Source organism: Garra rufa, chromosome 18 (assembly GCF_049309525.1).
Source record: "Garra rufa chromosome 18, GarRuf1.0, whole genome shotgun sequence".
NCBI lineage: Eukaryota > Metazoa > Chordata > Actinopteri > Cypriniformes > Cyprinidae > Garra > Garra rufa.
In genome coordinates, this window is record NC_133378.1 from 29,280,134 (window position 1) to 29,306,006 (window position 25,873).

At 37.1% G+C, this 25,873-nt stretch overlaps 1 protein-coding gene across 1 annotated transcript; it reads right to left on the reverse strand.

The window, feature by feature from the left end:
• Positions 1–584: 584 nt before the first annotated feature.
• Positions 585–23,444, reverse strand: lca5 (lebercilin LCA5). Its single transcript, XM_073822632.1, has 8 exons — positions 23,119–23,444; positions 15,320–15,670; positions 11,868–12,409; positions 9,655–9,792; positions 9,457–9,553; positions 8,970–9,103; positions 6,260–6,503; positions 585–4,460 (listed from the first exon to the last, which is right to left on the reverse strand). The coding sequence occupies exons 2-8, from the start codon at positions 15,660–15,662 to the stop codon at positions 3,667–3,669; spliced, it is 2,292 nt and encodes a 763-aa protein (XP_073678733.1). The 5' UTR covers positions 15,663–15,670; positions 23,119–23,444; the 3' UTR covers positions 585–3,666.
• Between the last annotated feature and the right edge of the window lie 2,429 nt (positions 23,445–25,873).

Sequence of the window (25,873 nt, forward strand, 5' to 3'; positions counted from 1 at the left end):
CCATTTGAAAATCTGGAATCTGAGATATTGAGAACATCGCCTTTAAACTTCTTAGCAATGCATATTACAAATCAAAAATAAAGTTTTGATATATTTATGGAAGGAAATTTACAAAATATCTTCATGGAACATGATCTTTACTTAATATCCTGATGATTTTTGGCATAAAAGAAAAAATCGATAATTTTGACCCATACAATATATTTTTGGTTATTGCTACAAATATACCCGTGCTACTTAAAACAGGTTTTGTGGTCCAGGGTCACATTTGTAAATCTGTCTTTGTTTTAAGATCATGTATACAAACTGACATCTCTCGTTAAAAAGTCACAATAAGCAACAACAACCACATTTTTTGTATTTCACAACAGATTTCTCAGTATTTGGAGTATTTGGGATTGAAATGAACCCTGAAACGCTTTCTAAATAAATACCAAATTACTTTAGTTTATATAGAGTTGAACATATCTTCTAATTACACACACACACACACACACACACACACACACACACACACACACACACACACACACACACACACACACACACACACACACACAAAAACAGGACCACTTGACAAAATCTCACAGATAACCCTGCATTTATAAAAATGTTTTCTGGTTACTAAATGGTTACAGTAAAAAGGTTCATATAGTGCACATAAACAAAAACATATACAGTGGCCCCCAAAAATATTTGTACACTTGTACCACACATAGAAGCACTGTATTAAATAATAAAATATCAAACCAAAAGACATTCATCAGCACAAGTTTACTTTCAAGCAAATATTTTAGAAAGAGAAGTGTTTAAAAAGTTTTAAATAACACAACAGAATAATCTGAAATAATCTGAGACCGAAAATGTCACTTGGTTAGATATTTTGCTATTTAATGCAAAGAAATTCTCACTTTTGTAACTGTCTATATTTTTGGAACGTCCTGTTATAGACATAATTTGAGTATTTGGCTCATTACTTAATCTATAAACTACTAACATGACTGTATCTTATGAACCAGACTCTCTCCTTTGTCACATAATTGACATTAACATTTGTCTAAGATGAGAGAAAGGGAGAGAGACTAAAAGTGCTGTGTGGGAGGGCTGGTTCACAGAAGACGCAGCCCAGACCTGAGTCAGCCAAGCCGCAGCGTGGCTCTCTGAGGGGGGCAAAGCTCTGTCACACTCATATCAGTACTGAAAGTGCCGAGCCCTTGCTTTCAGACAGACCCATAAACTGTATCTTACACAAGACTATCAACTAATGCACACCACCCTCTAACTCTAATTATCATGTTCTTGTAAAATAAAAATCCAAATATAACATTAACTATAACATCTTTTCATATGGTGAGCTTCTCAGCGATAATAAAATGTAAAGATGTATAGTCCTTAAATACTACTTACCTGACACGAAACAATTTTATGAATTGTTTTTATTAAACAAAATACCTGATTTTAACCTTGCTGATTATATTTTTGTTTTGGTGGCTCAAAATTAGATATGTTCCACAAGTAAAAAAAAAAACAAGTACCTAAAACTCTTTTAGCATCCTTGAGAAACTTCATAATTTTCCACTGAGGTATGAGCTGTTTAGAGGATGTGCAAGTCATAACGGATGTTTTCCCTACTTGACGGGTCGTACACTCTTGATTTGAATCACTCTTATCGATTACATCAGCAAGCTTCAGATTATCATTCTTACTGTTTGACTTAAACCATCTATTGTACTGGGGGCTCATTTATCTGACATTTAGGGCCAGATTCGCTAACAGCTTGCGCCAGCGCAAACTCTCTTTTGGCATTAAAAAACTACTGTCAGGATTTACTAAAGCTTATGCATTTATAGGAATTTCCCTTTCAAATGCACAATTTATAGAAGGGGAGTATTTAAATGTATAATGGAATGTGATTTATTAAAGGCCAAAAATGAAAATCCTGTCATAATTATTCACCCTCATGTCATTCCAAACCTGTGAGACCTTCGTTCATCTTTGCAACACAAATTAAGATATTTTTGATGAAATCCGAAAGCTTTCTAACCCTGCATGGACAGCAACGCAACTGACACATTCAAGTAGGGCTGTCATGTTTCCTCAATTTATTTCAAGTGCTCTATTTTGAAAAATCCTTGATTGCATTTTGCCCGTGTTGAGGCAAAACACCAGAAACGGCGATTTCTGCAGACAAGAATCCTCACAAACTGTTATCATTTACATGCGTGGAGTGTCTCAAACTCCATCCCTGCATATTGTTGTGAGTTTGTGTTTTTTATAACATTCCCCTGGGAACCAAGCGTGCGTGATTTCATCAGATTTGTGAGGTAAACCATTTATAAATCTATGCAAACACAGGAGAATACATCAATATCTTTCTCAATATGCTAATTGTTCATCGTGGTTTCAAAATAAAAGTTTAAACCCTTGCTCTGAGTTATGCATTTTGATGTTGACATATTCAAGGACATTTAAATTAAATGTTCGATTAGATCGCACAGTAATGTGTAAAAACAATCGTCAGGCCGTTGGCAGCCTCTCCAGTCATTTTTTATAATGCATAATGTACATTAGCTCTATTGTTTATAAAACATCATGTATTTTAACAGTTTTGTTTAATAAAACCACATTATTACTCGCTTTTGATACTTTATCTGAACTAATCATTATTGCTTCATTGCTTTTATACATATATATTTTAAGTAATTTTAAAGGCTACTGTTTGCTTAGGTCTATTTTTAGTACCTCAAATTAATAACAATTATCCAATAACTCGATTAATCGTCAGAATAATCAACAGATTACTCGAATACCAAAATAATCGTTAGTGACAGCCCTACATTCAAGACCAAGAAAAGTAGCAAAGACATCATTAAAATAGTCCATGTGACATCAGTGGTTCAACCATAATTTTATGAAGCTATGAGAATACTTTTTGTGCACAAAGAAAACAACTTTATCCATTATTTAATGCGTCTGACTGACTCGGAAGAGAACAAATCGTTGAATGAAGTCTTTAGTTTTGTTTTCTTTGCGCACACAAAGTATCCTCTTAGCTTCATAAAATTACGGTTGAACCACTGGACCACATGGACTTTTTAAAAAAAAAAATTTGAGGGCCTTGAACGTGTTAGTTGCGTTGCTGTCTATGAAGTGACAGAAAGCTCTCAGATTTCATCAAAAATATCTTAATTTGTGTTCCGAAGATGAACAAAGATCTTACGGGTTTGATACGAGATGAGGGTGAGTAATCAATGATAGAAATTTCATTTTTGGATGAACTATCCATTTAAGGTTTATGGTAGTCAGTTTGACACTATTTGACAGCCAAAATAAAGCATGTCTTAAGCTTTTTTGTGTTTGATATGTCTGCGATAGTTGCTAATTGGTGTAGCTCTTGGCATATTATGTTGTCATTATGAATCTGAATGTGTCTGTGTTCTTTAATTTGTGCATTGTCCGTAGATCATCCACTTTCCACTCCCATATGTGCTTTTATGGCTCTCAGTGAGTGTTAGACCCTTTGCCAAAAAAGGGGATATTAGCAAACTAAGCCTTGTTTATTCAGCGATTACTTCATAACGGAGCTCAAAACAAAATATCAGCCGTTTTTGGATTCTTGTGTTTTGAAAAAACTGATTATTCGTATTGGCTATAAAAGCTCCCTTTTCAGAGTGTGACTTCTTCTATGTCATCATCAAATGACGTAATGGCCCTGACCGCGGGCCGGCTCTCAGAGACATGCAGAGTGCTCCTATTGTTAGGAAGAGAACTGATGTTTAGTCCATTTGGTGTGTCTGTGTCCCTCCTGCGTGCACCCACTGGTCCTGATGGGAACTGGCTTGTTACTGGGGGGCTTAGGATCTCCATCCTGCTGGAAGGATCTGAAGGAGGTGGTGTGGCAGAAGCCCCGAAAAGCTGCTGCATGAGGTTGGACTTCCTTTCTTTGACCAGGCCACCCAGATCCAGCCCTTCATCTAGTTCTCGAGGTGGCTGATTTGCATTGCGTGCACCCAAACCAGCACGGGGGGCAGATTTACCAAAAGAAGGGGCGTAGCTGCCAAAAGCAAGGTCAAGGTCCTCACTTGGTCCTTGTGTTCGGAGACCACCCGCTCTTCTCCCACTCGCAAATGTGTTTGTGTTCTCTTCTGGTTCAGTGAATTTGAAAATGCCGTTGTGGTTCCGCTGCTCTGACAACCGTGGAGGAGAGCGGACACTTCCTGTGTCGTCGGAAAAGAAGTCAGAGTCCTGACCTTGAGTCTGCATGTCGATCTCACGCATCTTAGCGAGTAGCTGCTCTTTGCGCTGGCGTTCCTCTTCTGTGTGCTCTTGACTGGCGGCCTGGATTTCCAGATTTCTCGCTTTAAGTTGTTCTTTTTCCAGTTCACTCTGCTTCCTGCTCTCTTCATCCTTTTGAGATTTAGACAGACCAATCCTCCAATCTTCTTCCACTCTGTACAGGCCTGTTTTAAAAGAAAAAGTATCACTGCAGATGCAAATATTAATGTTAACAAGTATGCTACTATTTACATTTTTGGGGTCAGTAAGATTTTTTTTCAAGAAATCAATACTTTTATCAAAAAATTTACTCAAAAATGTCAGTAAAGACTTTTACATTGTTACAAAAAATTATTTTTATTAAATTATCTTTTGCAATTTCTATTCATCAAAGAATCCTGGAAAAAACATATCACTGTTTCTACAAAAATATGAAGCAGCACAACTTTTCAACATTAATAATATTAAAAAATCTTTATTGAGTATCTAAATAGCATATTAGAATGATTTCTGAAGAATCATGCGACACTGAAGACTGGAGTAATAGCTGCTGAAAATTCAGCTTTACCATCACAGTAATAAATTATATTTTAAAATGTACTAAAATAGAAAATAGTTATTTTAAATTGCAATAATATTTTAACATTGCTGTTTTTACATTTGACAAATATCCATCCTATTCATCTGTACATGACTGAAAACTGTAGTTATTTTCTTTCTTCTTTCATATCGTTTTAACTAGTTGAGGTCAAACATTTACATACACCATGCAGAAACTGCAAAATGTTAATTATTTTACCAAAATAAGAGGGATCATTCAAAATGTATGTTTTTTTATTTAGTACTGACCTTAATAAAATTTCACACATAAAAGATGTTTACATATAATCCACAAGAGAAAATAGTAGTTGAATTTATAAAAATGACCCTGTTCAAAAGTTTACATTTACATTACACAATTCTTTATACTGTATTGTTACCTGAATGATCCACAGCTATGTTTTTTTTGTCTCTTGTCTCTTGTTTTTCCTGAACAGTTAAACTGCTCGCTGTTCTTTAGAAAAATCCTCCAGGTCTGTATGATTTTGAAATCCATCTTTCTCACACTGAGGAAATCATGCAACTATTACAGAAGGTTCAAACGCTCACTGATGCTCCAGAAGGAAACACTATGCGTTAAGAGACGAGGGGTGAAAACTTTTGGAATTTGAAGATCAGGGTCAATTTAACTTATTTTGTCTTCTGGGAAACATGTACGCATCCTCTGTAGCTTCTGATAGGCAATACTAAATGAAAAAATATGATATTTAGGCAAAATAAGAAAAATGTACACATCTTTATTCTGTTCAAAAGTTTACACTCCTGGCTCAATGCATCATTTTTCCTTCTGAAGCGTCAGTGAGCGTTTGAACCTTCTGTAATAGTTGCATACGAGTCCCTCAGTGTGAAAATACGGATCTCAAAATCATACAGTCATTGTTTGAAAGGGTTCAAACACACAAAAATGCTGAAAAACCAAAGAATCTGTGGAATCTAAAAGATTTTTCTAAAGAACAGTGGGCAGTTTAACTGTTCAGGACAAACAAGGGACTCATGAACAACTAAACACAGCTGTGGATCATTCAGGTAACAACACAGATTCCATGTCTCCTTCTTTCTCCCTTTCCCTCCAAAACTATAACTTTTTCTTGTGGACTATATGTAAACATCTTTTATGTGAAATATCTTATTCAGGTCAGTACTAAATAAAAAATAACATGCATTTTGTATGATCCCTCTTATTTTGCTAAAATAATTAACATTTTGCAGATTCTGCAAGGTTATTGTAAACTTTTGACATCAACTGTATATTTTAGCTAACAGTATTTAATTTACTTGTGGAGTTCTTACTCAAATTATGTCAATTATATAATTGAACCTGTGTATGCCCATTTGTCTTTAACTGAGACAATAGGATGGAATCTATGACCAGTTACTTTCCTACCTCTGTTTCCCTTTGAGTTCTTCTCATTTGAGCTGTGCTGTTGATTTAGTCTTTGCCTCTCGTTGTCTTTTAGCAGCTCCGTTTCTTTTTCTCTGTCATGCATTGCTTCTTTTTCCGACTCCTTATCCCTTGTCTGTTCCGTCTCAGATTCTATGTGTCTTTCTTTCTCCCTTTCCCTCCAAAACTCTTGAATCTTCCATTCTTTTGCTTCTCTAGGTCTCTGCTCCCTGCCTTGCTGATCCTGCTAATGTATTATAGAAGAAAAAAATGGATGACAAACAAATGACTGGAATGACAGTAAAACACAAGTTTGCTCAATGAAATGTTATTATGCATTTAAAGGTATAGCCTGCACAAAAATGATTGTCAGCATTTTCTCAACCTCTTGATGAAATAAATTTGTCAGTTTGAAAGGCTAAATCAGTTAAAAAGACAAGAGCCAATGACATTAGGCATCACTGACGTCAAAACTAATGCACCAAAATAAATATACATCAAAAGCAGCTGTTGCAGAGAATATTAGCTACTTTAATCAAATACGGGTCTTACGGGTTTGGAACAACATGGAGGTGAATAAATAATGACACAATTGTCATTTTTGGGAGAAATAACCCTTAACTAATGCTTTATGGTGCCACTTTTTTGTCGTTTTCGGAGCTTGACCAGTCCTGATCACTACTGAATTTAACTATTCTGTGCAACTTGCAAGCCATGAGTCCTAAATGATTGGAAGGTGAGTAAATGATGATCGAATTTTCATTTTTAGATAAACTACACCTTTATTCTTGTGTAAAACATCTCTGCCACAGACAAAATAAACATGTCTCCCAGACCTGCTCTTAAAACCTGACCTCGGATCATTCTTAATTCAAAATTATCATTCAATATCATAGATAATCATGCTGTAAAACCAATGAGCCAGGTTACTAGAGCTCTTCTGTTGAGACTATTTGGCAAAGGTTAACAGGTTAGCACTTCATGCAGCAATGCAATGCTGAATTAAGATGTCAAGATTTGCTTTGGGAGCCAGAATATGAACTACAGCCTATTCTATTGCGTGCTGCATGCTGGGATACAGAAGGACAGACATTCAAGGCCAACCTTTTTTACCCTGTGATTCACTGTAGGCTTTTGAACCTGAAAGTCAATAATTAAAAATTACTCAAGAGTTTAATTAACAAGGAAACTCACGGGTATGTGAGCTGACTAAAAGGATCGATAGGTGATAAAACAGAATGAGAAAGACAGAGACAGGAAGGTGTAAATTACGCTCTAATGAGCTAAATCAATCTATCAACAAAAGAATAACTGCAAATATAACAGTATCGAAAAAAACACACAAAAAAAATTCCTCATGAGGAATAAAATTTAAGAGGCATTTTATGGTGTCCTGAGGTTTCTAGCAGACTTTATGTTCCAAAACCTAGTGAGGCAGCATTTTAAAGCATTACAAGATCTTTTAATGACATAGATGTTCCAAAAGATTATTTAAACCAAAAACTAAGGCATCATTATAGACTACCAATCAAATGTTTTTGGACAGTAAGATTTTTAAAGAAGACTCTTCTGCTCACCAAGCCTGCATTTATTTGATCCAAAATACAGCAAAAGCTGTAATACTGTCAAAAATTTAACTATTTAAAATAACTTTTCTCCAGTCTTCAGTGTCACATGATGCTTCAGAAATTATTCTAATATGCTGATTTGCTGTTCAAGTAACATTTTTTATTATTATTAATAGCAATATTTAAAACAGTTGAGTACATTTTTTCAGGGTTCTTTGATAAACAGAAAGTTCCAGAGATCAGCATTTGAAATAAAAAGGAAATAAAAACCTTTTTGTAACATTATACACTGTACTATTCAACAGCTTGGAGTCAGTATAATTATATTTTATTTAGCTAGGATGCTTTAAATTGATTAAAAGTGATGATGAAGACATTTATAATGTTACAAAAGCTTTCTATTTCACATAAATGCTGACTTTTTATTCATCAAAGAAACCTGAAAAATTCTACTCAGCCGTTTTTAACATGATGATAATAATATTTTTTTTTTTTCAGAATATTAGAATGATTTCTGATGCTAAAACTTCAGCTTTGAAATCACAGGAATAAATTACATTTTAAAATATGAAAACAGTTTAAATATAAAACAGTTATTTTAAACAGCAAAAATATTTCAAAATTGTACTGTTGTTAGGGTACTTTGGATCAAATAAATGAAGGTTGGTCAGCAGAAGACACTTTAAAAATCATTAAAAAAATCTTACTGTCCAAAGACCTTTGACTGGTAGTGCATGTATGCATCTATTTATCTTATATTTTATTATATAACAATTATTCAAAAACAAAAAAATAATTAATTATAAAATAAATAAATTAATAATAGTTAGTAATAGTAATACATTAAAAATATATTACTTTACTCAGTATCTTTGTGTGATGTATTTCCATTCTTATTAGAGCATCACACTATTCAAAATCTGCCGAAATCTCCTAAATAGAGTGCAATTTGCTGTCTAAGACAATAAGCAGCTCACTAGATTATAGCTTTGAAACAAAGCTATATTGAACATCTAATCACAGTAGTGACATCACAAAAAAAAGCCAATCCCAATTTCATGAACTAGAGTTCTCTTATGTTTAATAAATAAATAAAATTCAGAAAATGAAATGGAAAAGATCTCTATTAAGCAAATTATACGTGCCTTCAGAGAGAGGTAATCATCGGTCTGGTCGTCAGGTGGGAGTTCGTTGGTAAGAGCTGGAGGCGGTGATGGGAAGTCCAGGGAGGACGTCCTGTCCTCTGTCTGTACTGCTTTAGTGCTGGTTGTATTGGAGACTTCAACACATATACAAACACAAACATGTGAGAAATGCACACAGATATACATTCATAATATAACACTATACTCTTGAGTCTCTACAATAGCTCTTCAAACACTGTGATTGTTGTGTGAATGTCAAAGTGATATATATAATCCATAAAACCACTGTAATTAAAGCAGGAGTCACTAGTGAATCTCACGAGAATATAATCACCATAGGAAGATGTTTGTTGTGGAGTCATTACCTGTCTGCTAATAATAATTTTGAAGTGAACGTTTAAGTGTGAAAGAAGGCCCTGGGAGGAAAAGTGCACAGCACAGCTGAGTAATGGGACTTAGATGAGCCTATCAACAAATGCTGATCTACCTTTTCGCTTGCTGCCATTCTCTGCTTCTTTTCTGGAAGAAGTTTTTACCATCCTGTTAGCGTAGATGTTCCGAGCATCCAGCTCCTTTTCTTTCTCCTGATATAAGATGCAAAAAATTAACATGAGATGATGGGTTTGTGATGAAATGACTCAATATCTGACTGGTTTGTGGGTGGTTTATGTACAGTATTTGGTACCTTTAGTTTAGTGCAAAGTCTATCCACTTCCTCCTGTAGTGCTTTAGCTTCCTGTTGTGCATCGTGAGTTCTCCTCCTCTCATTAGTTAGCTGCCTCTGAAAGCTCCCGTTACTCAGTTCCATGTTCTTCTCCAATTCCTGATGATACAAAACACATTACACAGAGTCATATAATAGACAAACACATATTGACAGCATGATGAAAGATGAAGTCATTATAAACAACCATAGCTTCCTCTGGTAACAGCTGAATGCATTTAAATGGCTCAAACTCATGTATCCTTTAGTTTCCAACAACATAAAGAATGGAAAGAGTAAACATATAAGGAAAATAAAAAGGTTTGAAGAAGGACATGACTTATACAGTTGAGGTCAAAAGTTTACATACACCTTTCAGAATCTGCAAAATGTTATTTATTTAACCAAAATAAGAGGAATTGTACAAAATGCAAGTTATTTTTTAATTAGTATTGACCTGAATAAGATATTTCACATAAAAGACGTTTACATATAGACCACAAAAGAAAATAATAGTTGACAAATAAAAGTTTACATATACTTGATTCTTAATACAGTATTGTTAACTGAATGATCCACAGCTGTTTTTTTTTTTTTTCGGTTAGCGATGTTAATGAGTCCCTTGTTTGTCCTGAACTATTAAACTGCCCGCTTCTCTTCAGAAAAATCATTCAGGTCATTCAAAAGGAATAACAACATTCTACTCTCTTACAGAAAAGGGAGATTTGAAAGACTTTGAAAGTTTGAAGAATATTGTCTTGAGAAATATGATTTTTATAGATAGCTACGCAATCATTTAAAAAACAACAACTTTGATGACCCAATTGTAAGGATATTTATAGGTGCTTATCAAGGTAATTTAAATAAGGGTGTCATATCTAAATTTTATAAAGGTCTTAAAAGAATTCATTCTACAGAATACATTAAAGAAAAATCGGTAATTTTTTATAGCAAATAAGGAATGGCTTGATGCATGTAAATTCCCATGGAAATGTACTAACTCACACATATGGCGGGAATTTGGGTGGAAGTGCCTTATCAGATTTTTTATTACATCAAAACAGAAAGCACATATTGAGGGAGGGAACACCAAATGTTGGAGACAGTGTGGGTTTCGGGAAGCCAATCACTGGCATATATTTTGGGAGTGCTCAGTGATAAAACCTTTCTGGGCAGAGCTTCATAAAGCAGTGGAAAGCATACTTAACACTTCAATGCCTTTGCACTTTTCCACATTATTTTTAGGAAGTGCTGATTTCCAGACAAGATCCTCTGAGAGATACCTATCTGGCATTTTAACAAGACGTTGGTTGCTTCCTGAACCCCCCACAATACAAGAGTGGATGGATATAGTAAATCATAATTATTTTTTGGAAAAGATTACTTTTTCTCTTCGTCTTCAGAAGAATGTGTTTAGAAAAATCTGGTCCAAGTGGGTTGAATATATAAAGCCACTACGGCGAGACTTTGTGGAGGTATAAAACAATTGATTTTGCCTTTCTGAAAGAAAAATGACATTGTAATCTCTATGGTATGTCTTTTCCCCATCGGAAACCAGCAGACTTTCTCCCATAGTCTCCATCATAGACCAAGAACAAACACTTAACATTATTCAGTACAGAGTATGATTATTAAGTTTTTCTCTGACCTCCTCCGAATTGTACAAATGATTATTGTTATTAATAATATTATTTGAATTTTATTTTATTTTGTTTATTTTGTTCTGTTTTGAAATAATGTACTGTTGTTTAAGCTGCTACATAAAAAAAAAAATCCTTCAAGTCCCACAAATTCTTTGATTTTTCAGCATTATTTGTGTATTTCAACGCTTTCCAACAATTACTGTTTCATTTAGTACTGCCCTTCAGAAGCTACCGAAGATACATGTTTCCCAGAAGACAAAATAAGTTACATTTACCCCGATCTTCAAATTCAAAAAGTGTTTCCTTCTGAAGCATTAGTGAGCATTTGAACCTTCTGTAATAGTTGCATATGAGTCCCTCAGTTGTCTTCAGTGTCAAAAGATGGATCTCAAAATCATACAGTCACTGTTGGAGAGGGTTCAACATTTTGTATGATCCCTCTTATTTTGCTAAAATAATTAACATTTTGCCGATTATGCAAGGTGTATGTAAACTTTTGACCTCAAATGTATCTTGTGCAAAGACACTGTGCTTGATTGTATTTGTTTTAACCTTCACTCTGCGTTCACCGTCTTGCAGTTTGCCTTGAGTGTACGTTAGTTTTCGTGAGAGTTCCTCCCTCTCTCCCAGATTCTGGTCATCTGCGAGCTGCTGCAGTTTCTGCAGCTGGCTGCGACAGCGCTGAAGCTGGGCATCCGTTTCCCTGAGGCTGCGTTCAGCTGTGCGCTGGTTCTCTTGACTGCGTCTCAGCCTCTCACGCAATACGTGAGTCTCATTGTTGTGACGAGACAACAGCTGCGAGATCTCGCTTTCTGTGTCATTGTAACGATGCAGAGCTTTCTCTTGCCGCAGCTGCATCTGTCGCATTAAACGATTCTCACGCTGCAACTCGTCTGCATGCAGCCTTAGTTCAGACAATGCGTTCTTCAACTCGTTGATTTTCAGCAGGCGGGCAGACAGCATGCGTTTGGTGACTGGGTCCACTTCTTTGGATGGAGCATCTTTACTTAAAGTTTGGGATCGGATGCCACCTGACCGCTGCTGAGGATAATGGGAGTTGGGCGGGAGACGGCGTGACACACCTTTACGTATACCTGAAAAGAACAGCCAATATAAGTGCATTTAAGTAATCAAATAAAGCCACAAAAGAAGTACAAATATGTGACCCTCGACCACAAAACCAGTCATAAGTAGCACAGGTGTATTTATAGCAATAGTCAACAATACATTGTATGGGTCAAAATGATTGACTTTTCTTGTATACCGAAAATCATTAGGATATTAAGTAAAGATCATGTTCCATGAAAATATTTTGTAAATTTCCTACAGTAAATATAGCAAAACTTAATTTTTGATTAGTAATATGCATTGCTAAGAATGCATTTAGACAAATTTAAATGCAAATTTTTTTGTCAATAGTTCATTTTTTGCACCCTCTGATGCACTTATATTAGAGGTTCTGCACTTATATTGGTTGTTCTTATTTATTTTAAACAAATAAAGCTTATTTATGTAAATATCAATTTTAAAAAAATGACCTTTATGACCGGTTTGTGATCCAGGGTCACATATATGCATTTACAACCACATACACGAACATACAAACCTACGTTCAAAGGGGTTGGTACAATTTTTTAAATGTATTTAAAAGAAGTCCCTTATGTTTTTATATGTACATATTTTATGTGTGATAATAAAGCTGAAATGTTCTGTCTTCAATGTCACATGCTCCTTCAGAAATCATTCTAATATGTTGATTTGGTGCTCAAGAAACATACTTTATTATTGTCAATGTTGAAATGAGCTGTGCTGCTTAAAAGTTTGTTTGATGAATAGAAATTTCAAAAGAACATTTGAAACTGATTTTTTTGTAACAACGTGAAAGTCTTTATTGTCACTTTTGATCAATTTAATGCAACCTTGCTGAATAAGAGTATAATTTTTTTCTATAAAACAAAATGACCTCAAACTACTCAAGTAGTTTTCCATTCTAACACTTGATGCTAATGTATCTTGTGCAATCTGCTGGTCATTATTGGTATTGCACAACACAACAGTTGTTCTCTAAAAGGTGCTTTAGTCTATTTAAATGTTAATATCCAGATTGTATTTTACTTCATAAAATAAAAATATAAAATACAAAATTAAATTACATTTTGCACGAAGAAACTAAAGCCTATTTTTAGGATCATTAGGATGCACTTCTTCATGACATTATTATGACAATTAATCACATATACATTTAAATTATATTGTTTGTAAATTATATTAATATTTGATAAAATCTTATTTTTAAAATCAGTTCTTTTTTTGCATTATGGCATCAGAATGTTTCTGGGAAATGTGCTTAACTGATGAAGATATTATTATAATGCAAAAAATCTTGGTTCTCAAAATTGGCTTCATGTTGTTGTTTAATTTCCTATTTCTTTTAATTTTTGGAAGTAAAACGACCTGTCCGTGTCCTTCACAGGTTTCGTGAGATTCATCCACAAAGGGCTCATTTATATGACTGCACATATCTTCTTAGAGAGAAAATCACACTGCCGCCCATCACTCAGATCCTGGGCTGAATCACAGCAATCAAAATGTCTCAAGAAACATGATTGGCCACAAACAAACAAACAAAAAACCTGGTAATGTACAATCACCACAGGATTCAGTTGCTGATGGCCTTGATCATCACGTTAATTATGTTATACCTGTAATTGGTGGATAAGAGGAGAAATCTGACTAATTTCATGTGCTACAGAAGGTGTACACAAATAATTTGACCTTCTGAATTTCAGATGAATTTGTTTCATCATGATGAGTGAAAAGAAGTAAACAAGATTTTACATAAATATGGTACAGCACTCAAGTTATATGAATTTCAGAATTTTGTTCATGTTATCCAGCATGATTTGGGAACAATTCAAAATGTATCTTTGTGCTTCAGTGAAACTTTTGCGTGAGAAGTGTTACAAATATTTATAGTGTAGTACTTATTTGATTAGTGACCTACACTACCAGTCAAAAGGTTTTTTTTTAAGAAATCTCTTCTGCTCACCAAACCTGCATTTATTTCATCCGAAGTACAGCAAAAACATAAAAATTGTAAAATATTTTTACTATTTACTATTTGAATTTATTGTAAAATGTAATGTATTCCTGTGATTTCAAAGCTGAATTTTAGCATCATTACTCAGTCACATGATCATTCTAATATTCTGATTTGCCGCTCAAAAACGTATTATTATTACATTAAAAACAGCTGAGCAGACTTTTTTCAGGTTTCTTTGATGAATAGAAAGTTCAAAAGAACAGCATTTATCTGAAATAGAAATCTTTGGTAACATTATAAATGTCTTTATCATCACTTTTGATCAATTTAAAGCATCCCTGCTAAATAAAAGTATTCATTTCTAGAATTTCTTTCAAAAAAAAAAAAATACTGACTCAAAGCTATTAAATGGTATAGTGTATAATGTTAGAAAAGCTTTTTATTTCAGATAAATCTTTGAATCTTTCTATTTTTTTAAAAAATCCTGAAAAGATGTACTCAACTGTTTTAAATATTGATAATAATAATAATAATAATAATAATAATAATAATAATAATAATAATAATAATAATAATAAATAGAACAGCAAATCAGCATATTAGAATCATTTCTGAAAGATCATGAAGACTGACGTAATGATGCTGAAAATTTTGATCACAGGAATAAATTATTTAAAAATATATTCAAATAGAAAATGTCAAAATTTTACTGTTTTTGCTGTACTTTGGATCAAATAAATGCAGGCTTGGTGAGCAAATGAGACTTCTTAAAAAAAAACATTAAAAATCTTACTGTTCAAAAACTTTTGACTGGTTGTGTAGATATAGTGCAGAATCTTAAATATTTCTTCTTCGTTTTCAAAACATCCTGTGTATTTATAGGTTTGGATTAGATTTTTCCCCCTAGATTTTCAATGTGATTTCCACCTTGTGTGTTTGCCTATAACATGTGCATGCATACCTGCTCGATGCAAAGGGCTGCTGGACACTCTCCTAGACCTCCCTCTTCTTTGTGGAGATGGAGAGGCTGATGGGGAGAGAGACCGATCCGAGTGTGAGGCATTTTCATAATCATCCGAGTAGAAAGAGGCACTGCTACGCTCTCCGTCCGAACACCGATCACGATCTGGGTCTCTGTCCGGCTTTTGCGTTCTGGTTCGCACATGATCCCCAGCCAAGCTCTCAGTGTTTTTCCGGTATTTCTCCTGCTTCCCAGATCGAAAAGGAGATTCTGAGATCTTCCCATCATTACGGTGAGACAATCGGCTGTGCTCTGATTCCTGATTATCCTCATGCAAGTCCATGTCTCTTCCTGTAATACAGTTCACAATGATCAGGACAGATCAGACTGAGACTGAATATGTGCTTCACTCACAATTAATAAGCAGCACACACACATCTAAACTCACAAAACAGAAAAGGCATGATTGCTATGGCATGGTATGTTTGCAAATTAGATTGTGTGTGAGTCTTCAGCAAATCGTGACATGAAACCAGACAGTAAACACTCAGGCTGTCTGAGAGGCTTCATCAGGACTGCATCAAGCCACTGTCATGTTTGTTGCTCATTTACAACAGTGACATGTTATTAATTCTCATCTAGAAATGTGGCTGGCCACTAACAGGTATAAAGTATTTAGCCATAAAATTACGTACAATACTATTATTTAGGCAAATCTCGAATACTAATACATTTAGATTCATATTAAACTTGTATTCTGTTCTAACCAGACACTGTTTCATCAAACAAGGCACGTATTGTGTTTGTGAAGTGTAATAGTTGACAGATATCATAAGTGCAAATAAGAAATGACCAAGTGTCACCAAAAACAACAGAGCTGGATAAAAGACAAAAATGAGCTACAACAGATCGGTTGTATAGTCATAAAAAAATGATTTATGACCTGTTTGAAAAGCTACTGGCAAGTCTTCCGCTTTCTGTCCCTGAACCTGCAGAATCCTGATATCCTCTCTGGTCACAGTCACCATGGAGATTGAGTCTGCCCTTTGTAAGCAGCCAATAATATCATTCACTCCTTAATGGCATGCTAAACACATTCAATTACTGCCTTACCTTTCACCTTCTGCTTTTTCGGTAAAATGTTTTTTACAACAGCCATTAAGGGATGACAATAAATCTTTTTTTTTTGTTTTTGTTTTTTGCAAAAAGAAAACAAATTCTTTAAAAAATATTACAAATTGCACTACCAGTCAAAAGTTTTAGAACAGTAAGATTTGTAATGTTTTTTTTTAAAGAAGTCTCTTCTGCTCACCAAGCCTGCATTTATTAAAAAGTATAGCAAAAAGTCCAATTTTGAAATATGTTTACTATTTAAAAAAAATAACTGTTTTCTATTTTAATATATTTAAAAATATATTTCAAAGCTGTTTTTTTAACATCATTACTCCAGTGACAGGATCCTTCAGAAATCATTCTAATATTCTGATTTGCTGCTCAAATTTCTTTTGGTTGATGATTTTGGTTTCTTTGATGAATAGAAAGTTCAGAAAAACAGCATTTATCTCAAATAGAAAACATTATAAATGTGACCCTGGACCACAAAACCAGTCTTAAGTCGCTGGGGTATATCTGTAGCAATAGCCAAAAATACATTGCATGGGTCAAAATTTTTGATTTTTCTTTTATGCCAAAAATCATTAATAAATGAAGTAAAGTTCATGTTCCATGAAGATTTTTTGTAAAATTCCTACTGTAAACATATCAAAATGTAATTTTTGATTTGTAATATGCATTGTTAAGAACTTAATTTGGACAACTTTAAAGGTGATTTTCTCAGTCTTTTTGATTTTTTTGCATCCTCAGATTTCTGATTTCAAATAGATGTATCTCAGTCAAATATTGTCCTATCCTAACAAACCATACATCAATAGAAAGCTTATTTGTTGAGCTTTCATATGATGTATAAATCTCAGTTTTGTCAAATTTAACCTTATGACTGGTTTTGTGGTCCAGGGTCACAAATGTCTTCATCATCACTTTTGATACATTTAAAGCATCCCTGCTAAATAATTAGCAAAAAAAAGTATAAATTTATATAATTTCTTTCCCAGAAAAAAAAATATATACTGACTTCACGCTTTTGAATAATATAGTATATAATGTTACAAAAGCAGATAAATATGGATCCCTCTATTTATCAAAGAATCCTGAAACAATTTACTCAACTTTTAAATATTCATTATAATAATAATAATAATAAATGTTTCTTGAACAGCAAATAAGCATTTTAGATCATTAATCACAAGAATACCTAATATTTTAAAATATATTAAAATAGAAACAGTTCTTTTAAATAGTACAAATATTTCAAAATTTTACTGTTCCCTTCCGAGGGAACTCTCACCGCGTCCCCTAGGGGTCGCTATTGGGGAACGCTGCAGCGTGACTCGTGTCTGAAGAATGCATAGAAAAACTCCATGAAATGGCCGGCGACAGCGTATGACGTCACTGCGGCGCGCACGTCGCTGCTGGTACGTCACTACCGGGCGACACAGTATAAAGAGTCGCCGAAGTAAACATACAGCCTCTTCGCTGTCTTCAGCTTTCTCTTTGTCTAGGAGTGCATATTCTCTCACCGGAGGCCTGCTGGTGACGTGTGTGGTAATCTGATACCCGCACTTTCACACTGCCCGAGCTGTGAGGGGAGAACGCAAGCAAGATTACCTCTTGAGAGAGTAGAATGCGATCGGTGCATTCATTGCTTGTTTGTAACGAGAGGCACGCTCTCATACCCACTTGCTACGACTCTCTGCTACGTGGGTGAGATAAATTACAGCTCGTCCAGCTCCCGAGGGACTAATGGGCTTATCGCGAAAACGCAGTACGCAAAAGAGGGAGGTGAGTTTCTCTGTTCCTCATTTTGCATGAGTGTGTTTGCCTCTCGCGGCATTAACAGACGCATTCGCGGCGTCGCCAGCGGCTCCTTGCTTGTTTATTCCCGAGGGAATTTGGCGTCTGGGCGGAGTTTGTTTAGCTCCCGCGGGAGCCGAATATATGCTGCGCGTCGCGATTGTGGAGTTAATTTACTGCCATAAAATATGTGTGTGCATGTATATGTATATACATATGTATGTTATGTATGCTTATATGTGTACATATAAAGGGGAGAGATTTTCCTAGACTAGTTCGACCATGATTATGCAGATCATGGCAGAACAGTCTTAGTAACTACAGCTGTCTGAGGCTAGCTGTACGTTAACTCTTCCTACTTTAGGGCTGGAGGCTTTCAGTCAGTTTTACCTCTGGTAGTCCTTCCTACACATACAGATATCTGCGGATATCTGTGTGTGGGCTTACTGATTACTTTTTGTTTGGAAACATAAAAGTAGTTCTTTAAGCTCTTGCCTAGATGGTGCTGTCTCCCCTGCTAGGGTTTAAATAGACAGCCCACTCTGCTGGGTTGGGCTGTTTTCAGGAGGACTAACCGGAGGTCTTTCACTGATCTGTTAGTTTTTCCCAGGCTCTTTGGCCTTTCTGGATTTATGTGATTTGGGCTAGGTAGATCACTGCCTTTGAGTCCTTCACTCCATGAAGGCCCAGGTTCGAGCCCTACAACATGAGCTCCCTGCACGCAGCGGTTCTTATGTCCCATAAGAACCTCCATTACCGATGTTCTGGATTTTAACTCCTTAAACAGGTTTTGTTTGAGTTTGAGTTAAATGCAGGTCACTCATGGGTGAGTACGATCCATATTTTTCTTTTAATAAAGAAAAAGAACTTAATACTGTCTCAGGCCTGTGTGTTGTGTTTTTGCTTTTCAGAGAAAAACACGACGAGTTTACGTCGGATGCTCCCCCTCTGATCCTACGGGTTATGGTTACGGCAGTGTTCGTCCTATCCACGCCACAGGTCGTGCGGTAAACCACCCTCCCAGCATTTGTTAGACATAGGACTTATGTCCTCTTCAAGGTAAGCTCCCTAAGTTTCTTTCTTAGGATTGCCCTTGGCATGTTTAACATTTGTCCTTTGCAGGCCTTTTTCTGAGAATCCCTCTTCCAGACTCTCTCTGTGGACTTTAGATCCTGTGAAGTGATCTTATCAGCCGAAGGTTCTTTCCAGCACCTCCTGAGTTTTGTCTCCAAGGAGCAATTTCTCAGTTCTCCAGTAACTAAAGTAGCACTCCCCTTTCCGCGGAAAGGGTTTATTCAGAGTACCGCTTCTCGCTGACAAGCCAGGCTTTCTCCCCGGTTCATCTGGGTTAGGAGCCTGTCCCTCTTGTCCAGGCTGATTCTCACTCTTCAGGCTCACACTCGAGCTGGGCTCTCCCCTTCCCAAGGGAAGGGTCCCTAACGAGCGCCCCCTCGATGGGATGGGCGTTCCTCCCTGGCCTTCAGGGTTAGGAGTCTATCCTCATAAGTTCCTGCTCCGGGGGATTTATGTCCCGTTGAGACAGGAACATAAGTCCACCTAGACTGGGGTCTGTCGATCCCCCTGTTAGCCCGAGGGCAGGGTCGATTCAACCGAGGTAGTACTCCCCTTTCTGCAGAAGGGGTTTATTTAGAGTACTGTTTCTCGTTGACAGAGCCAGGTTCTCCTCCCGGTTCATCTGGGTTAGGGGCCTGTCCTTCTTGTCCAGGCTGATTCTCACTCTTCAGGCCTCACGCACGAGCTGGGCTCTCCCCTTTCCGAGGAAAGGGTCCCCAATGAGCGCCCCTCGTTGGGACGGGCGTTCCTCCCTGGCCTTCAGGGTTAGGAGTCTGTCACCATGACTATCCAGGAGCTCCCTTCTCAGGAACCTGAAGTAACTTTAGTAGCTCCCCTTTCCGCGGAAAGGGTCCTCTCAGAGCTCTTCAATGACAGCAGCTCACCTTAATTCAAGGTTCGTCAGTAGCACCACTGTCGTGTGGACAAATTCCCCTTTATTTGGGTAGAATCTGTCATCAGGCTTCCTGAGTCAGGTATGATTGCTCCCCTTTTGAGAAAAGGGTTCCTCTCGAGCGCTGCTCCTGGCAGGAGGAGTAAGCTCCCCTTCTGATGAAGGGTGAAATCGGAGCGCTGCCTCCTGGCAGGCGGGTTTTCCTCTCTGTTAATCAGGGTTAGGAGCCTGCTTGCGCCTGACTTCCGGGTCGAGTGTCACCTCCCCTTCAGGCTTTATGACTAACTAGGAGTTACCCCCTTTTTTCAGGACCTTGAAATGACCTAACGGCTGCTCCCCTTTCTGCGGAAAGGGTCCTACTAGAGCACCACCTTCTGGCGGGTGTTGGCATTTCTCCCTGCTTCTCAGGGTTTTGAAACCTACCCTTAACATGCTAGAAGCGAAGGCTCCTACGATTGAAGCCTCCTCAGGCTGTTGGCAGCTCACCTTTTAGGGTTCCCTCAAAGCAGCGCCACTGCCGCATGGTGAATTTTTCTCCCTTGGCTAAGGAAGAAATAACCTATCTTTCTCAAGGTCCTGATTTGAGCACGTTCGCTCCCCTTCTCAAGGGTCCCGTTTAGAGCACGGCTCCTAGTGGGATGAGTATGCTCCCCTTACAAGGAAGGGTAATTTCTGAGCATCACCTTCTCCTAGTAGGCATCTATGTGGACTGGGTCTAGTACGCTCCCCTTTACACTAAAGGGTCCCTTCAGAGCATTGCCCTTTTTAAGGACGGATGTTCCTCCCTGCAAGTCGGGGTTAGGGGTCTGTCCGCTGTCTGCGTCCACTATATGATGGTCAGTAGCTCCATGATTTCATCAGTCGACTAACAGTTTGCGGACTGTCTGTCCTGATTGGGGTGTAGCATTGCTCCCCTCTCTAATCAGGGAGGGTTCCTCCCCTATTTTAATTCTCGTCATCCTATGACAAATCTGGAGCTTTAATATGAAACCCCCAAAATGGGGGAAAACACAGTCTCCAAATCCCATTTTACTAGGGTAAGTGTCCCACGCTAAACCCTGGGCACTTTCTGAAATCCACAATAGTGGTAAGTGCGCACGGAATCTTTGTGCACTTCCTAAAAATCCACATAAGTGGTAAGTTCCCACCAAGTTTTTGGGTTCTTTTCTAAAATCCTATACGGTATGGGTTACGCGGTACTCGTTCCCATTTTTTGAGTTGGTTTAAAACCCCGGTCTCCCTGGGCCCAACTTCACTCGATATCACCTCAGATATCTCCTGACCATCTGTTATCCAGGGTGCGTTATCTGAGGATAACCCCTGCTAGAACGGTCTCTGTCTTGGGACAGGCCTGTTAGTCGCTATTTTTGAGTCAGTTCACTGAGGGAACTAGACTCAGTAGTACTGGCAGTTCCTGTTCTAGTTAAGTCTAAGTATTAACTTAGCCGTTCCTCCGAAGGAATCTCCGATTCCAACCTGAGCTGTGCTCTGGGTCCTTTGACCCATTCAGGTAAGTGAGTAACAGTTCAGGCTTTGGCCGGGGAGGTTACGTTCTGACAGCTGTCACCTCGTCCTATAGGGATAATTCCTCACAGAATTTACACTTAGTGCTCACTACTATGCACTCCCCTCAGCATGGAGACGTTGGTATACCGTTCCCCAATAGCGACCCCTAGGGGACGCGGTGAGAGTTCCCTCGGAAGGGAACGTCTCTAGGTTACGTATGTAACCCTAGTTCCCTGAGAAGGGAACGAGACACCGCGTCCCCTAGGCTTCTTCCCATGCTTCGGACGAGAAGCTTCAGACAGTGAAGCGGCTGTATGTTTACTTCGGCGACTCTTTATACTGTGTCGCCCGGTAGTGACGTACCAGCAGCGACGTGCGCGCCGCAGTGACGTCATACGCTGTCGCCGGCCATTTCATGGAGTTTTTCTATGCATTCTTCAGACACGAGTCACGCTGCAGCGTTCCCCAATAGCGACCCCTAGGGGACGCGGTGTCTCGTTCCCTTCTCAGGGAACTAGGGTTACATACGTAACCTAGAGACGTTTTTGCTGTACTTTGGATGAAATAAATGCAGGCTTGGTGAGCAGAAGAGACTTCTTTAAAAACATTAAAAATCTTACTGTTCAAAAACTTTTGACTGTTAGTAGTGTATATTAAATATATAATTTATATCAGCTCTATTTGCTACTTGTAGTTATATGCCTAAAGTACTGCTTCTACTACTAATATTAATAATTAGTAATTGCAATCCATTTACTGTCAAAGACCCATCTTGGCTTTTGGTATTGAATCTTATGCAAATGCAAAACTGATAACAATAACACACAATTCCAGAGTGTTTTTACAGTCTAATGGCAGAACGTCCAACGAGATTCTAACTACACAGTGTTCTGGACATATACAACACACTGGCATCAAAGACTGAAGCCATCTGCACTTGACAGGCCAGTATGAATGGCTTTAGTATCCATAACAACAACAAATGTCAGTAACTTTGGTTGATATACTATAAAATTGAGCCAAAGCCGAGTAAATAGGAACCTAAAGTGATGATATAACAAGATATGGGCTATAATTGTGATGAACTCACAATAATGGAGACATTATAGTTACTGTTGCCAAATATCTTATCATAAGAGATTATGAGAGCACATCTATAAGTCACATAACAATATATCAGGTTAGTCCAACTACAGGTGTCCTTAAACAACAAAAAGCGGTCAACGTGTCATCATTTAAAACAAAACAATGTAAGGATGCATCTTAATACGTGTTTATATCTTTGTATCATTGAAGAAGCTGTTAAGTGTTTCTTGTTTACTACCTACTTGTTTGTACTTTGTGCTTCCCGAGTGACAAAAACAATAGCAAACGCTGAACGTATATTATGTACGTATATCATCTTACAAGTACTTACCAGTTTCTTGCCCTTCTAAGTATCCATGTCTACATAATCAGTTTCTTCATAATGTGGCTCGATTAACGGCTCGCAAACTCGCTAGCCTGCTACATGACGAGCTAGCTGGGATTATATCGTGCAACTAGGACAACACACAACACACTCTACTGTAGAGACGACGACAAACGATTAGCAAAACGTTATCCGATACGGCAAAAAGAGGGCGAATGCGGTTGTTTGGTCGTCTGTCCTTTAATCAAGCGTCATTTGAAGTCGATTATGGCGCAGACTGTAGCTTTTGAAGAGGAATATGTGCTTTACTGAAGGAGTTGGTGAAATCTCTGAATCCACGCCTCGCCTTCTGCTACCGATGTCATAGTGACGCTTCGCCATGGCAACGTGCGCGCCCCTGTCAGTCATCACTTGTTGAGCACGGCTGATATTACAGGGTCAGGCTACGGTACTATAAAAAGGAGCAAAAAACAGTCAGGAAGATATTAAAAAAGCGAGTTTTGAGTCAGGTTGGAATTACTATAATAACGCGTAGTGATGATAAAACACTTACGTGATAGATAGACTGAAAAAAATATAGCTAGATTATGAAAAATATTATTACAGTTAAAATATCAATTTTCAACAGAAACAATGTTAAATGAAAATATCTCAATAAAATCCAAATAATAAAACTTGTGTCCTATTGATTTAAATACATTTAGATTTTAAATATATTTTTATGTCTTCACAGTAAGAACAAACATGCAAATAACCAAATAAATACAGTAGTATATAATATAATATTAAATAAAATGCAAAAAATAAATCTTTGACAATAAAGCCACGTCAACAAGTTTACAACTTGCAAAATCTGCAACACGTTAATTATTTTAGCAAAATAAGAGGGATCATACAAAATAAATGTTATTTTTTATTTAGTACTGACCTGAATAAGATATTTAACATAAAAGACATTTACATATAGTCCAAAAGAGAAAATAATAGATTAATTTATAAAAATGAGCCGTTCAAAAGTTTACATGCGCTTGATTCTTAATGCTGTGTTGTTACTTGAATGATCTTGTGTTTGTTTGTTTTTTTGTTCATGAGTCCCTTGTTTGTCCTAAACAGTTAAACTGCCTGCTCTTCTACAGAAAAATCATTCAGGTCCCACAAATTCTTTGGTTTTTCAGCATTTTTGTGTATTTGAACCCTTTCCAATAATGACTGTATGATTTTGAGATCCATCCTTTGACACTGAGCGACTCATATGCAACTATTACAGAAAGTTCAAACACTCAATGATGCTCCAGAAGGAAAAACAATGCATTAAGAGCAGAAGAATTTGAAGATCAGGGTAAATGTAACTTATTTTGTCTTCTGGGAAACATCTACGTATCATCTGAGTTTTTGAAGGGCAGTACTAAATGAAAAAAATGGTATTTAGGCAAAATAAGAAAAATATACACATCTTCATTCTGTTCAAAAGTTTTCACTCCCGGCTCTTAATGCATCATTTTTCCTTCTGGACCATTAGTGCGCATTTGAACCTTCTTAAAAAATTATACAGTCATTGTTGGAAAGGGTTCAAATATGCAAAAGTTGCTGGAAAACCAAAGAATTTGTGGGACCTGAAGGATTTTTCTGAAGAACAGCAGGCAGTTTAACTGTTCAGGACTAGTCTCAGCCTCAGACGTCACGCCCACGGAACGTTGGCTAAACGTCTGATGCATATGGTAAGCTTAACTGGAAACACTTCAGGAATGTCGAAGTCATCATCTGATTAGTTGAATTTGACCGGATTTCCGGGAGACGCAAATGACGCGTTTATTTTCGGTCCGCCGGGAAACAAAGCGCAGACTGATTTACGCAGCGTTTTGCTAAAATATGCTTATGCAGACGCCATTGTTGTTATACACATATGCGACGTTCGCGAACAAATTATTCACTTACTGCTTGTTCTCCCTCTTCTTCGTTATCTTTCAATGCTGGTTATTTCAATGACTGACTTGTTGCACGCCAGTCTGTTGTTGTGGGGGCATTTCCACGCACAGAAACGTGACGCTGGTTGTGTGATTGGTTGTTTGACATGTCGATCAAACGGTCTTATGGGCGGGCCTTGGCCAATGAAAGCTGCCATGAATTCCAGACCTTCAGCCGTCAATCTGAAGGTCTGGCTACGCGAGACTAGTTCAGGACAAACAAGGAACTCATGAACAACTATCACTAAACAAACAAAAAAACAGTATTAAGAATCATGCATATGTGAACTGGGTCATTTTTTTAAATAAATTCAGCTATTATTTTCTATTGTGGTCTATACATAAATGTATTTTATGTAAAATATCTTATACAGGTCAGTACTAAATAAAAAATAATATGCATTTTGTATGATTCTGCAAGGTGTGTGTCGTTTGACCTTAATTGTACATAATTCTAAAAATAAATAACAAAATTCAATGACATGCAATGTCAATAATCCAGTGTCATGTCAATAATAATCGTATAATTCTTGGTTATATTTATAAATTTCAATGTTTTAAGAACAGTTTTCTTGTCATTCCATTGTGACAACACAATAGTGACTTCGCAGCAATATCCTAACTATTACAGTAATACATATGCTCGAGAGGAGGATTAACATAGCTCTAGATTTACAAGTATTTGACATGTGATAGGCCTAATCGGATCAATAATAACACAAGAACAGCCTTCGTTTTTTACAGGAGATGGAAACTACATTTCCCATGATTCACGTGTTGAGCTGGAGCCAGAGCGA